Raw genomic sequence first — 13925 nt, forward strand, 5'->3', positions numbered from 1 at the left:
GTTGCTTGGTCATATTTGACTCTGTGACCCCATGACTATAGCCTTCCAGGCTCCTCTGTCCATGGGATTCTACTGGCAAGAATCCTGGAGGAATGGGTTGCATTTCCTGCATTGACAGGCAGGTTCTTCACCACTACACCACCTGGGAGGCTACTGATTTCATTAAATTACCAGAATATTTCTGAGTACGGCCAAGCTTTGACCACCCATGATTGGTGTCTGCAGTTAATTACAGTGGGAGTCTGGTTGTTTTTGCTTAGATCTGTCATTCAGTCTTTGAATTTCAGTGGGAGTGGTAAGAGCCTCTACTGCCATAAGCTTTTGAAGCACTAATTCTTAGCTTTCTTATAGGTATATGGCAGTGTATGGGAGAAGTTACACCGGGCCTTCGCCATTTGGAGTGGCTTTGGGATGACCCTGACTGGCGTCCACACTTGTGGAGATTACATGTTCAGTGGCCACACGGTCGTCCTGACCATGCTGAATTTCTTTGTCACTGAGTGTAAGTACCTCTTCAGTGCTTCTCGGCGCAGCGAGTGACTAGCACAGGAGGCTGGGGAAGGGCGTCAGATTCTGTGAAGAGTGGGAAAAACAGGCAGATCTAGGAAATGTGTCACTGAGAAACATTGGGAGAACTGTTGGAAGAAGTGATTTTAAAATGATCTTTCTGTCCTTTTCTCAGATACACCAAGAAGCTGGAATTTCTTGCACACTTTATCCTGGGTTCTCAACCTCTTTGGAATCTTCTTCATTTTGGCTGCCCATGAACATTATTCCATTGATGTGTTTATTGCCTTTTATATCACCACGAGACTCTTTTTGTACTACCATACTCTAGCCAATACTAGAGCTTATCAACAGAGTAGGAGAGCAAGAATTTGGTTTCCCATGTTTTCTTTTTTTGAGTGCAATGTTAATGGTACAGTCCCAAATGAATATTGTTGGCCATTTTCAAAACCAGCAATAATGAAAAGACTAATTGGATGAAGACTATCTTTGTAATGGGCTCATGACTAAAGATACAGTCATTGTTGAAAGTAACTTTGTTTTCTCCCTCCAGATTGTTCCTGAATGTCTTGCTTTTTTCCCTATATGTTGACAAAGTTCTCTGTCCTGAGCAAGGCTGTGACCATAGAAAGCAAACAAGAACAATCAAGAGTCCTTACCTGTCTGTCGAACAGAAGTTTAAGTAGATGTTTTCTGCCCCTTCTCTTTAGGCAGACTTAATATTATGATTGAAGTCAGGCTCTTAGCTTTACCTTTTGAGTATTTGCCTGTTGAACTTAAGCTAATCAACTTAAGCAGTTTGCTGGTTGAAAGATGTAAAAAGAAAAAAAAATTCCAGTAGGACTCTAGGCAAGAAATACTGAGAAGAATACTAATAATTTTTTAGGCTCCTTATTTTCTTCAAAGGAAAAACCCCTACCCAATGAGCAGTACTTGTTCTTTGTACTAATCTCCGTGTCTTTCTAAAAAAACGCAACTCTGGAAAGTGATCCATTTTACTGACAAATTAATTTTTGCCTTCTGAACTGACCGTAAGAAAAGTATACTGACTATACCAGGCTCCTTGAAACGAGAATGAAAGAGGCCATATATAAGATGACAAAGTACAAGTATAATGCTGGCATTTTTCACCAAAATTAACAAAAGATTCGGTTCTGTTTTGTTCTAAGGGTTTAGTATGATCATCAGTAAGTATTCATGAGGGAAAAAAAGTCTGAATCCATAAAAATAAAATTGGCTTAGTTTTAGTGACGAAAGTACCTGGAATAACTTTGTGCTGTGACTGTTAGCCGGATAAATGACAGCCCAATTTTATGCTTTTTAATGATGTTATTTAATGAGCAAAATGAGAGTTTTTATCAGATGTTAGATAAAGTTCTTATGTCCTTAAATGGGGATGTTTGCATGCAAATTTTTCTCTTTCTGAAATTTATAACAGGTTGCAGGCATAATATAACTATTTGGTTTTTGAAATTTCTCATCTTGACCATCAGAACTAAGCAGCCTCAGACATATTTGGATATGAAAAGGTTTTGTTGTTTTTTATTTTTAAATACAATTGTGTACATACATTCTTTCTATTTAGCTCTAATTTGGCAGTCAGGAGTAATATAACTTAGTTGCTGTTTACAGCACTAGAAATTTAGTACCTTAATAATTTGACCTCTGTGATAAGCTTTGTCACTTTAACTTTTAATGATTTTGTACAGTAGTTCTGATAGTAGGATGGTTCTAGAATTAGAAGTTGAACCCCAACTCATGAGCTTAGCCACTTGGAATATTAATTGTGTAGTTTTGCATTCAATTTTAAAATAAGGAGCTAGAAAAGGTGCTGGCATATTAACATGCTGTTGATACAGTGAAATATTTTATTTTTGCACTTTGAGTCATATTCCCACCCCCTATAAGTTACAGAGGAGCCTGAGTGGATTGGGCAGGAAACAAATATAATGCAAGCAAGTTTCAACTAGTGCTGAGTGACCCCAGTTTGTGTCTTCTCTGAATATTGTTTTTTTATTTTTCACTTGAGAAAATGTCACGAGATAATTTAGTTTTATTTTGCTTTTAAATCTCATACTTTAGAATCTGATAGTACCTTGAACTGTTGATTCTGTTACATTCTGGGGATGAAAATGCCAACATTTCATCCAAGGAAAGTGCATAATCATGAAGGTTGAAGGATGTTTCCTATGCAGTTAGAGTAGTTTGACCCTTGAATTCAAAAGATACATAACATCCACTTTTTCCAAATGACAAAAGAAGCCTGAATTTATCTAGGAAGGGACTGATGTTGGCTTTTGGAAAATGTTTGGAAAAAATCTGTGGCACCATTAATTCAAGAATGTTGATTAACTACTTAATGGTAAATTTCCTAAGAGCAGTCTTCTTTCCTCCATATGGATTTTATTCTAGAACAAAACAGGAAAAAAAAAATTACAACTAACTTTGCAGAGCTACTGATACTCAAGAGTGCCTAACAGCAGACTGCAATGAGGAGTATAAAATAACTTCCCAACCTCCCTTTTACCATATCCGTTTTGAGGGAAAGGTAAGCTAGATTTATAATTTATTGTTATAACTATTACAAGGCAGTGTTTACATACATTAATCATCTCCAGGTCTCTTCCTTGGAAAGCTTTGAGATAACATTCTTTTCTGTTTCTTTTTTTAATACAAAACATATTTTTGTTACTTATTGTTTTGTCCAGAAATTTCCAGATTTTGTCTTTGTATCTTTTTTCTTGTAACAATTTTGTTAAAACCATAGTGAAAGTAGAATATACATTTTGACTGTGACTGTGGCTAAGTAGAGAAGCTGCATGCCTTAGAGCTACAGAATTTTTACCTTGTATGCAGTTTCAAACATGTGAGAGGTTTACTTCATTAAACACTGAGACTTCAGTATAGAGGGAACCAAGGCAATTTTTTGTTCAGGGATGCAAATTGGAGGTTATACTGAAAGTCTTCCATGCAATTTCTGTCTTCTTGGAGCAGCATTACCTTTTTTCTTTTTCTTAAATTCCTTTCAGGACAGTGTTACTGAAGGTTAATTGAAGTTTGTAGAGAATATCAGGTTTAGAAGAAGACAAGTTTGCTATTATCACCACATAATTTGGGAGAAACTCTTCTTGGCTATGCTGCAGAATTTTCAACATGCCTATCTTCTCTATAGTCCTCTGTAGCTAGAATTGCTTGGGTTAAAATACACCTTCCATATGCTAGGTCTGTTTATTAGTATCACTTTAAATCAGAACATAGTGAACTCAGCCACAGAGCCAATCAGTTAAAGGAGTGTGGACTGTTCACAGGAAGAACTCCACGCTAGAGACCTGCTGATAATGCAACTCTGGCACTGCAGGTGGCGTTCTTCCCTACCCTGTACCTGCTTAAAATTCTTACTTAAAATAATAAGGACAGAGGTGCCAAATCCTTTTATAGCTAATATGAGGCCCTGTGTTTTGAGGACACCTGTTTGGAAAGTGTTATATATATATTCAAAGTGATATTCATAACACTAACCTACTTCGTCTGTATTCAGTAGAAAACCAATTTCATTGTCAGTTTCATAGTAAACTTTTTTAAAGGATTCTTGATACATAATGTTCTAGAACATTAACCATATTCTTGTTTTAAACTCTTTAATAAATTTAATTCTTTGATTGTCTTCTTGTAGACTTAAATTATCTCTTACTAAGAGTAATCATAGTAACAGTCATTTGCCAGTTCTTTGCAGGCATTTGAGAGAGGATAACTCTTTTTTAGAATAGTCCCATGGCTTTCTTGACCAGTATTGGTTTCATTTAGAGAGTTTCAGAGCCAACAAAGCATGTCAACTTTAATACCACCTTTACTTGGCTGTTACAGTTTGCATTTGTGAAATGTTTAATCTGAATTACCCCATACTGCTGTAGAGGAAATTGTTAGTAACATCAAAAGTCAGACTGTTGCTACAAGTGACCAGTGAAAAAGGAAAGAGGTTGAGGGTTGTTTTCCTTCTCTTTAAGTAGCTTTGAATGACTGAAATTACTATGGAAATAGGTTTTGGTGCCCCTCTGGCCTATTCCTCACCCTCAGCAAAGATCACCAATTTCAAGTAACTAAAATATGGCCTATTATTTTGCATTAAGTTGAATTAAAACATTTGTGCAATCTATAAGCCATAATTCAGCTCCCCCAAAGATATTTTTTTTAGACTATGTTCTACCTTATATTAGCCAAGGACTTTTTCTCTGTGTACTCCATGTTTATGCATAAAGAAGTTTTATACCTAATATGGAAGGAGAGGGAATACTATGTTAATTTTGCTGTTATTTCAGATCTGTTTCAATCTGAACTACTGGGTTGTCTGAACTCATGAGGCATTGTTACCAGTTAGTAATACCATCTTTAAAATGCTCAATTTTAATAATTTTTTATTCAGAGAATCTATGACTTGTTAGGACAATTGAAGTATTTCTGATATGAAACAAAAGAAGTGGAGACTGATATTTAATGGGGGAAGCAAAATTAGCTTGGGCTAAAATGGGCATGTTTTGTTCTATGAATTCTACCTAAATGTCACCCAGTGTGCAGAGAAACTAGTATTACTTGAAGATGTGAAAGTTCCTGTGGTAGCCATACCTTGAAGCACAGTATTGTATATAAGTAAATATCTCAATTCTAAATTAAATCCAGATTTAACTAATATATATTATTTTATATCTTTGTTGTATTAAAATGTTTAAAAACACTAAAAATAAAACATTTGAAAATTGGATTATAGTCTCTTCTTTAAATGTCTTTGCATTATTAATGCAGCTGCTTTATTTTTTATAAAGTGAATTTTTTATTTTTGCAAATGATTGGGTCCTGTAACTTTAAATACTAATGTACTGTCTAGTCCCTGGCTTGTGCTACTTCTTAGTTGTCTATTAGATAAGCCATTTTCCCTTTCTCCTTTCTTTTCCATAAACTAGGGAAAGAAAAGTAATATTCCTGATGGTTTAAGAATAATTGTAGATTAAGTTGAGAAGGAGGAGTGGGAAGCAAACAGCTACTTACTTATTCCTGGGCACATTAAAGTTTGTGTCTGTTGGTTTTGGGTTTATTTTAATTGTAGATTTTATAGGAAGGTACCATCATCCTGTTGGATCAGCTTTGGAGGTAATGATAAATAGGAAAAGAAGAGAAAATAGTTGTTAGGGGTAGCCCAGCAACTCAAGAGCCATGGAAACACCAAACAAATGAGCCGCCCACTGCTGTTGGCTGGTGTAATGGGAATGTAGGATATGATATACTTTGTATCCAAAATGGTCTGTCTTGTGCCAGTGCACCTAACCTATTGAAATGCTGAACTGCCCCACATTAAGTGGTGTGGGAGCCAACTCTGGGAATACTAAGTATTGTCACAGGACCCTGCTGCTGCTAAGTCGCGTCAGTCATGTCTGACTCTCTGCGACCCCACAGACGGCAGCCCACCAGGCCCCCCCCCCGTCCCTGGGATTCTCCAGGCAAGAACACTGGAGTGGGTTGCCATTTCCTTCTCCAGCAGGACCATGTGCGTTTATTAATTCATAACTGAATTTGTCTGCATGATCACTACTAATTGTAGCCTCTCTGGTGCTGGCACCAGCTGGTATCTTGGGGACTCTGGAAGAGAATTGTCCAAAACAGACTGAGAGGCAGCTTGGTAGAATGGAAGATGTGCTGGATTTAGACTCTGAGGACCTAGGTGTGGGTTGAAGCTCTGCTGCAGATTAAATTGGGCCTTTTCTTCCAGCTTCACTTAACCTTATGCGTACAATGTAGGGGGAAGTGCCTACCTCATCGACTGTGTTAAGAGCCAGATTATGAAAGTATTATAGCCTTAATGACTCAGTACCTGGTATATCATACTAAACTGTTACTTGAATTTAGGTCAGTAACACAGGGCCTGTACTCTAGGGAGTTAATAATCTTAGGTTAAGATGACCTAAAAATGGAACTAACAACTTTCATTGGCAGAATAGAGCAGTAATTTTAAAACTGCCTGGGTGAACATCTTGGGGTACTGGAAGGGAGTTGAAGTTTGTACCATTTTCATCCAGAGTTGGTGTTTTACATATTTGGCTTTCCTAGTTGGCTTTCCCTTGAAAAAAGGGTTGAGAATAATGGAAGTGAATGTTTGGAAACCACTGAGGGGGTAGACAAGTTTACTGTCTTCATTTAATTGTAGCTTGGGAGAGGAAGGGCTCACTGGGGACTGAGGATCCAAGAAAAATTCACTAAACCTGTGAACCTTGAACTGAACCCTTCTTGAAGGATAAATCCAATAGGGTGTGATGAAAGGTTTAGAGGGCTCTAACTGATGCAAAAAATTGGATTTATTTGAGAATATGTTTGGAAATTGTTGACAGGATGTATGATTTTATTTTAAATGGAAGCATTAGGAATGCCTATTGTGGGGCGGGGCCAAAAAAAAAAAAAAGGAATGCCTCTTGCCAGGGTCTAAATTGTTTGGACAGGTATGAGTAATTCTGTGAAGCAGGAGTTGGTAAAGGGCAGAAGTATGAGTCTAAAAGAGAGGAAAGATGCTGCTGCTGCTACTCCTGCTAAGTCGCTTTGGTTGTGTCCGACTCTGTGCGACCCCATAGACAGCAGCCCACCAGGCTCTTCTGTCCCCAGGATTCTCCAGGCAAGAATACTGGAGTGAGTTGCCATTTCCTTCTCTGGAAAGGTGATGGAGATGAAAGGCCAGAGAGATCCCAAAGTAGGTTGGGGAACCGGGGCAGGGCACAGTTTGTAGGAGGCCTTTGTCCCCCAGTCCGGGAAGATCAAGACTCCAAACAAAGGAGCTGCCCACTGCTATTGGCTGGTGTCATTCGAACGTAGGATATGATGCACTTTGTATCCAAAATGGTCTGTCTTGTGCTGATGCACCTGACCTATTGAAATGTTCAACTGCCCCGCAATAAGTGGTGTGGGAGCCAACTCTGGAAACTTGAGGATGGTGCTGTCATAAGAATGCCTCAGAGGAGCTCAGTGATCACCCTCAGCTGTAACTTAGAAAAAGAGCAGATGATAGCTGAAAGGCCTCTGCTGGAGTAACATGATACTTAAATGCTATTATGTACTCAGTTCACAGGGCTCCCCAAGAGAGCTGGAGGTACAAAACCACCTTGACCTGCCTGTTCATATTTCAATTGTAAGAGCCTTGTATCCCAATCTAAAGAGAATACTTGTATCTATTTTTTTTAATTGGAGGATAGTTATTTATAATACTGTGTTAGTTTCAGGTGTACAGCAGAGTGATTCAGTTATATATATATATATATACATTTTTTTTCAGGTTCTTTACCCATATAGGTTACAACAGAATATTGGTTGATTTCTCCATATATAGAAGTATGTGTATGTCAATCCCGAACTCCCAGTTCATCCCTCAGCAGCCCACACTTTCCCTTTGGCTAACCATAAATTTGTTTTCTGTGTCCCTGGCTCTGTTTCTGTTTTGTAAATAAGTTCATTTGTATCATTTTTAAAATTAGATTCTACATGTGACTAATATCATGTGATATTTGTCTTTTCTCTGACCTCACTTGGTATGACCATCTCCAGGTTCATCCATGTTGTTGCAAATGGCATTGTTTCATTCTTTTTTATGGCTGAGTAAAATTCCATTGTATATATGTACCATGTTTTCTTTCTGTTCTTCTGTCAGTGACATTTAGGTTGTGTCCATGTCTTGGCTATTATAAATAGTGCTACAGTGAACATTGGGGTGTGTGTAAATTTTCAAAGTATGGTTTTCTCCAGATAAATGCCTTTGAATGGGATTGCAGGGTTATATGGTAGTTCTATTTTTCATTTTTTAAGGAACCTCCATACTGTTCTTCATAGTGGCTATGCCAACTTACATTCCCACCAACAGTGTAGAAGGGTTCCCCTTTGTCCACATCTTCTTCAGCATTTATTATTTGTGAACTTTTTGATGATAGCCATTCTGACCAGTGTGAGGTGGTACCTCATTGAAGTTTTGATATGCATTTCTCTGGTAATTAATGATATTGAGTATCTTTGCAAGTGTTTTTTGGTTTCTGTATGTCTTTGGAGAAAAGTCTATGTATATCTTCTGCCTATTTTTTTATTGGGTTGTTTGTGTTTTTGACATCAAGCTGCATGAGCTACTTATATATTTTGGAGATTAAATGCTTTTTGGTCCCTTGGTTTGCAAATAGTTTCTCCCATTCTGTGGGTTGTCTTTTCATTTATTTATCGTTTGCTGTGCAAAAGATTTTTAAGTTTAATTAGGACCTATTTGATCATTTTTATTTTTATTACTCTAAGAGATGAATCCAAAAAGATATTGTTGCGGTTTATGTCAGAGTGTTCTGCCTACGGGTTTCCCCTAAGAGTTTAATAGTGTCCAGTCTTGCATTTAAGTCCGTGATTCATTTTGAGTTTATTTTTGTGTATGTTGTTAAAGAGTGTTCTGTTTCATTCTTTTACACGTAGCTGTCCAGTTTTCCCGAAACTAGTATTGAAGAGAGACTGTCTTTTCTCCATTGTATAGTCTCTCCTCCTCTGTCATGGTTTAATTATCGATTAGCACACTAGTTTATTTCTGAGCTTTCTGTTCCCTCCCAATGATCTGTGTTTCTGTTTTTGTGCCAGTACCACACTGTTTTGATTACTACCACTTGGTAGTATAAAGTCAGGGAGCCTACCTAATGGTTTTTTGATAAACAGACTCATCAGCTGCCTTCAATCAATAAGACATCAGAGTACATGAAATTTGATCCTATTTTTCCACAAAGCCTGATTCTGCAGGCTTAGCTAGAGAGCATTTTGGCAGTAAGGATGCAGTTTGAGGACTTGAACATGGTGGAAATCTCACCTGCAGACGTGCAGGAATGTGATACACCTGACTGTCCAGGCAGCATTCTGAACTTTCTTCAGTATTGATCCCACAACAGTGCCTGTGATTCTTACTCTCTTTTTAAAAAAGTTGTCTTTTGGTTGTGCTGGGTCTTCAATGCTATATGTGCTTTTCCCTAGTTGTGGTACACAGGCTTCTCATTGTGGTGACTTCTCTTGTTGCAGAGACTGGGCTTCAGTAGTTGTGGTTTCTGGGCTCTAGAGCACAGGCTCAATAGTTGTGGTGCACAGACTTAATTGCGCTGCTCCATGTGGGATCTTTCCAGAGCAGGGATCAAATCCATGTCTCCTGCATTGGCAGGTGGATTCTTTACCACTGAGCCACCAAGGAAGCCTCTTACTCTCATTTTTTAAAGTTATTAATTTCAAGTAAATAAATTGTGAACATGGTAACAAACTGTGTATACTGAAGACACTTTCCCACCCCTGTGCCTTTAGTTCTCCTTCCAAGAGACGACCATTTTTACTGAATTTTTCCTGAACTGTTTTCTATGCACATGCAATATATTTTTAAAATTGGCTTTACATTATTTTATACAAATTGTATCACATACATATATATCCACATACATACATGGTTTTGCACCATGCTTATTTCGCTTCACATGTGCCAATGCCTTCCCCTCTAGGGACACACCTTAGTTGAATGAATAGAGCTTATTGTTCACTGCAGTGAGTGAGAACACACACCATCAGGAACTACAGGGCATCTCAGTTGGGAGTGTGTTGGAAAGAACCTATCAGATTGGGGTTTAGATTAGTTGGTTTAATGGGAAAGTTTTAAGGAAACTCATATTTGCTGTGGATTAGATGTGTTCAGGATGCTGGAGCACTTCTTTGATTGTGTGTTTTAAAATAAATCCTAACAGTATGCAGGGGGAATGAATTGAGGCTAATGTTAGCTGATAAAGCAGCAGCAGCCACTCATATCAGCCAGGATAGAGGGATGTTTGATCATGTTTGCAGCTACAATAATATTCATGTTTTTATATGTGTTCAGACATCATTGCTAAATAGTCTTGTTTTCACTTGATCTGTTATGGTCTCATATCTTGTCTGATGTTGATGTTCTGGGAAATTTTTTGTGTTTAGCAGGAAAACAGTAAAGCTAGTATTCTCCCCCATTGCATAGATATTGTAATTTATTACTCATTCCCTGAGAGATAGACATTTAGATTGTTTACTATTCAAACAACGCTGCAGTTAATAGCATGTTACTTAACCCGCATACAAGTTTATCTGTAGAATTTCTAAAAGGAAAGTTTTTGGGTCAGAGATTTTGTGCACTTTAAGTCTTGTTAGATATTGTCAGATTGACCTCAACAGAAGTTGTACCAGTTTATTTTTCCACTAGCAGTGTATGAGTTTGTCTGTTGATCCACACCATTGCCAAAATAAAATACTACTGAACTTTTGTATTTTTCCCAACTTGATAGGTTTAAAAATGGTAACTCAATTCCCTTTCTGTGTAAACAAGCTGCAAAATTATTTTTAAATTGCAGTATAATAAGGAAATGGTAGAATGGTGACAACTTTATTAGCATGCAAATCTTTCTGGAAGATTAACTAAATCACAGATTATGTCCTATATTTTGTTAAAATATAGGACATATAGCTATAAGATGTTGGATGGGAAAAGAAAGATGATCATTAAGTTGAGGATTTCTTTCATTTTATTTGTAGCATAGTATTTAACTTGGCATCTTTTATCATTGGAGAGTAGGGTTTTTATCATGGTAATTATCTTCCCTGAGAATTGATGGAAGCTAAGTCCTATCTGGTCTGAGGGACAGTCCAGAGGACCCAGATGGTCTCCTTGTCTTAAATTTCTATAGAATGTAACTTATTACTTGTCTGCCCACCAGCGGCTGCTGTTGTCTCTACCATCACTTACGAGACATTCCAAGGGCTCAAATTTACCTGTCCCAGATATAGGGCTGCATTGTAGATGTGTTGGACCTGAGGTATTGAAAATGTTTTGAACGAATACTTATCCGACATTTATTGAACATCTGCTATATGCCAAATAATGTTTAAGCACTGTGCTTCAGTGCTAAGCAAAATAAAGTCCTTGCCTTCAGGACACATACTTTCCAGACCATGAAATATATGAGAAAGAAGAACATCCCTGTTAGCTGTCAATTAGCTTAGTTACAATGATATTCCCTAATGGCTCAGGCAGAAAAGAATCTGCCTGTGATGCAGGAGACCCGGCTTCGATCCCTGGTCGGGAAGAGCCCCTGGAGAAGGGAATCGCAACCCACTCCACTTCTGCCTAGAGAATTCTGTGGACAGAGGAGCTTGGCGGGCTATCGTCCATGGGGTCATATAGAGTCAGACATGACTGAACGACTAACGCTTTCACTGAGTATAATGTTACAGAACATCAACAGCAGATGAGGACTCTGCATGAGCATGAAGGGCCTTCAGTCATAATTCAGCCTGAATGAGCACTGTGCGCCACCAAATAGTAATACACCCCCCTTTCCTGATACACTAGTAACTACGAGGGACCTCCCTAGCGGTCCAGTGGTTAAGAGACCACACTCCTACTGTAAGGGGCATGGGTTTGATCCCCAGAAACTAAGATTCCCCTTGGTGTAGGGAAAAAAGAAAACTAGTTACTAAGATGCTGTATTGCTCCAGCTTTCTGAAAACACTCAGTCTGAAATAGCACCTTTCTTGTTTTTTGAACCCTTTGTAACATCACCTAACACAAGCCCAAATTCTGTACAAGTCCCTCCTAAAACCCTCTTACTGAGATTCCCCACTCTTCTGCATGCTGTTCGGTCTCTCTTGCTACAGGGAGTTTAATTTAGAAAACTAACTTTGACTAATGTGTTTCTGGTGGTCTTTGGCTGGTGGGAATTGACTTTAGCCAAAAGTAGTGTCTTTCTGTCACACACACACACACACACACATGATGAAAGAAATGAAGCATTTGTTATTGATGGCATTTGTTGATGGCATTAGAAGGCCCGCAGAGGTGACTTGCACAGAGGCATGAAAAAAATGAGGAAGGACCCATGTGGATACCTAGGAGGGAGGGAACAGCAACTGTGCTGGCCTCTGGGGCAGGCTTGGCATGTTCTCCAAATAATTATAAGGCCAGTTTGGCTTAAGAGTGAGAAGTGAAAGGGTGATTAGAAATGAACTTAGAGAAGTAGCCAGGGCTCTAATCATGAAGGCTTCAAAGGCCCTGGTGCAAACTAGATTTTTGCTTTCAGTGTTCTAGGAAGCCATCGAGAGATTTTGGTTTTGTTTAGGGGAGAGACTCATATCTGTCTCCCACTCAGCCACTGTAGTGAAAGTGACATTGCCCTTGGGCTAAGGCAGGGAAGTCCTCATCCACCCAGCTTTTTCTTTATGGGGCGACTTGCCTGGCCTTGGGGACAGTTTCACCAGGCTCTTCTGGGGTCCTTTATCAGGAGCACAGAAGAATGAAGGATGCAGAAGGAAATGAAATCTTAAGCAGAGCCATAGGGGAATGCTCAGAAATGAGCATTTGAGCTCAGAAATGCTACAGTGGGATGAAGCCACAGTGGATGTAATACGAAACAGGATTTTTCTTTTCACTTGAATAAAAAACTTCACAGGCTGTCAAACTAGAGTTATAAGCGCCTTGTTTTTAATTCAGAGGTCGGCCTTTGCAGATGGGCACCAGCAGAGGGCGCTACAAACTTCAGCAGCCTGTGTGCTTTTTCACAGGCACAGAAAGAACTACGGAAGTTGCTGTCTGGAACAAAGTACAATAGATTGTTAAAACACATTAGATCCTACCTTCTGAGTTTGATTCCACTGATGGGGGGAATCTGCATTCCTGACAGGCTCCCAGGCAATGCTGATGCTCCCGAATTGGTTCTCTCTGGAGTCAATCACCTGAAAAGCCTGTTTTCAAAGTTGGCTATTGATGAAAGTGAAAGAGGAGAGTGAAAAAGTTGGCTTAAAGCTCAACATTCAGAAAACTACGATGATGGCATCCAGTCCCATCACTTCATAGCAAATAGATGGGGAAACAGTGGAAACAGTGGCTGACTTTATTTTTCTGGGCTCCAAAATCACTGCAGATGGTGATTGCAGCCATGAAATTAAAAGACACTTAACTCTTTGGAAGGAAAGTTAGGACCAACCTAGACAGCATATTAAAAAGCAGAGACATTACTTTGTCAACAAAGGTCCGTCTAGTCAAGGCTATGGTTTTTCCAGTGGTCATGTATGGATGTGAGAGTTGGACTATAAAGAAAGCTGAGTGCCAAAGAATTGATGCTTTTGAACTGTGGTGTTGAAGAAAACTCTTGAGAGTCCCTTGGACTGCAAGGAGATCCAACCAGTCCATCCTAAAGGAGATCAGTCCTGAGTGTTCATTGGAAGGACTGATGTTGAAGCTGAAACTCCAATACTTTGGCCACCTGATGGGAAGAAATGACTCATTTGAAAAGACCCTGATGCTGGGAAAGATTGAAGGTGGGAGGAGAAGGGGACAATAGACGATGAGATGGTTGGATGGCATCACCAGGGTTTGG

General features: G+C 38.9%; 1 protein-coding gene across 3 annotated transcripts in view; it reads left to right on the top strand.

Moving 5' to 3' along the window:
• Positions 1 to 5263, top strand: part of SAMD8 (sterile alpha motif domain containing 8) — a 50527-nt gene extending 45264 nt beyond the window's left edge. For all 3 annotated transcript variants that reach the window (XM_065922678.1, XM_065922679.1, XM_065922682.1), the window contains 2 exons: positions 352 to 502; positions 683 to 5263. In XM_065922678.1, the coding sequence (XP_065778750.1) occupies positions 352 to 502; positions 683 to 987 (456 nt within the window). In that variant the 3' untranslated portion in view covers positions 988 to 5263. The remainder of the gene's footprint in view (positions 1 to 351; positions 503 to 682) is intronic.
• The last annotated feature ends 8662 nt before the right edge of the window (positions 5264 to 13925 follow it).

Source organism: Muntiacus reevesi, chromosome 2, assembly GCF_963930625.1.
Source record: "Muntiacus reevesi chromosome 2, mMunRee1.1, whole genome shotgun sequence".
Classification (NCBI taxonomy): domain Eukaryota; kingdom Metazoa; phylum Chordata; class Mammalia; order Artiodactyla; family Cervidae; genus Muntiacus; species Muntiacus reevesi.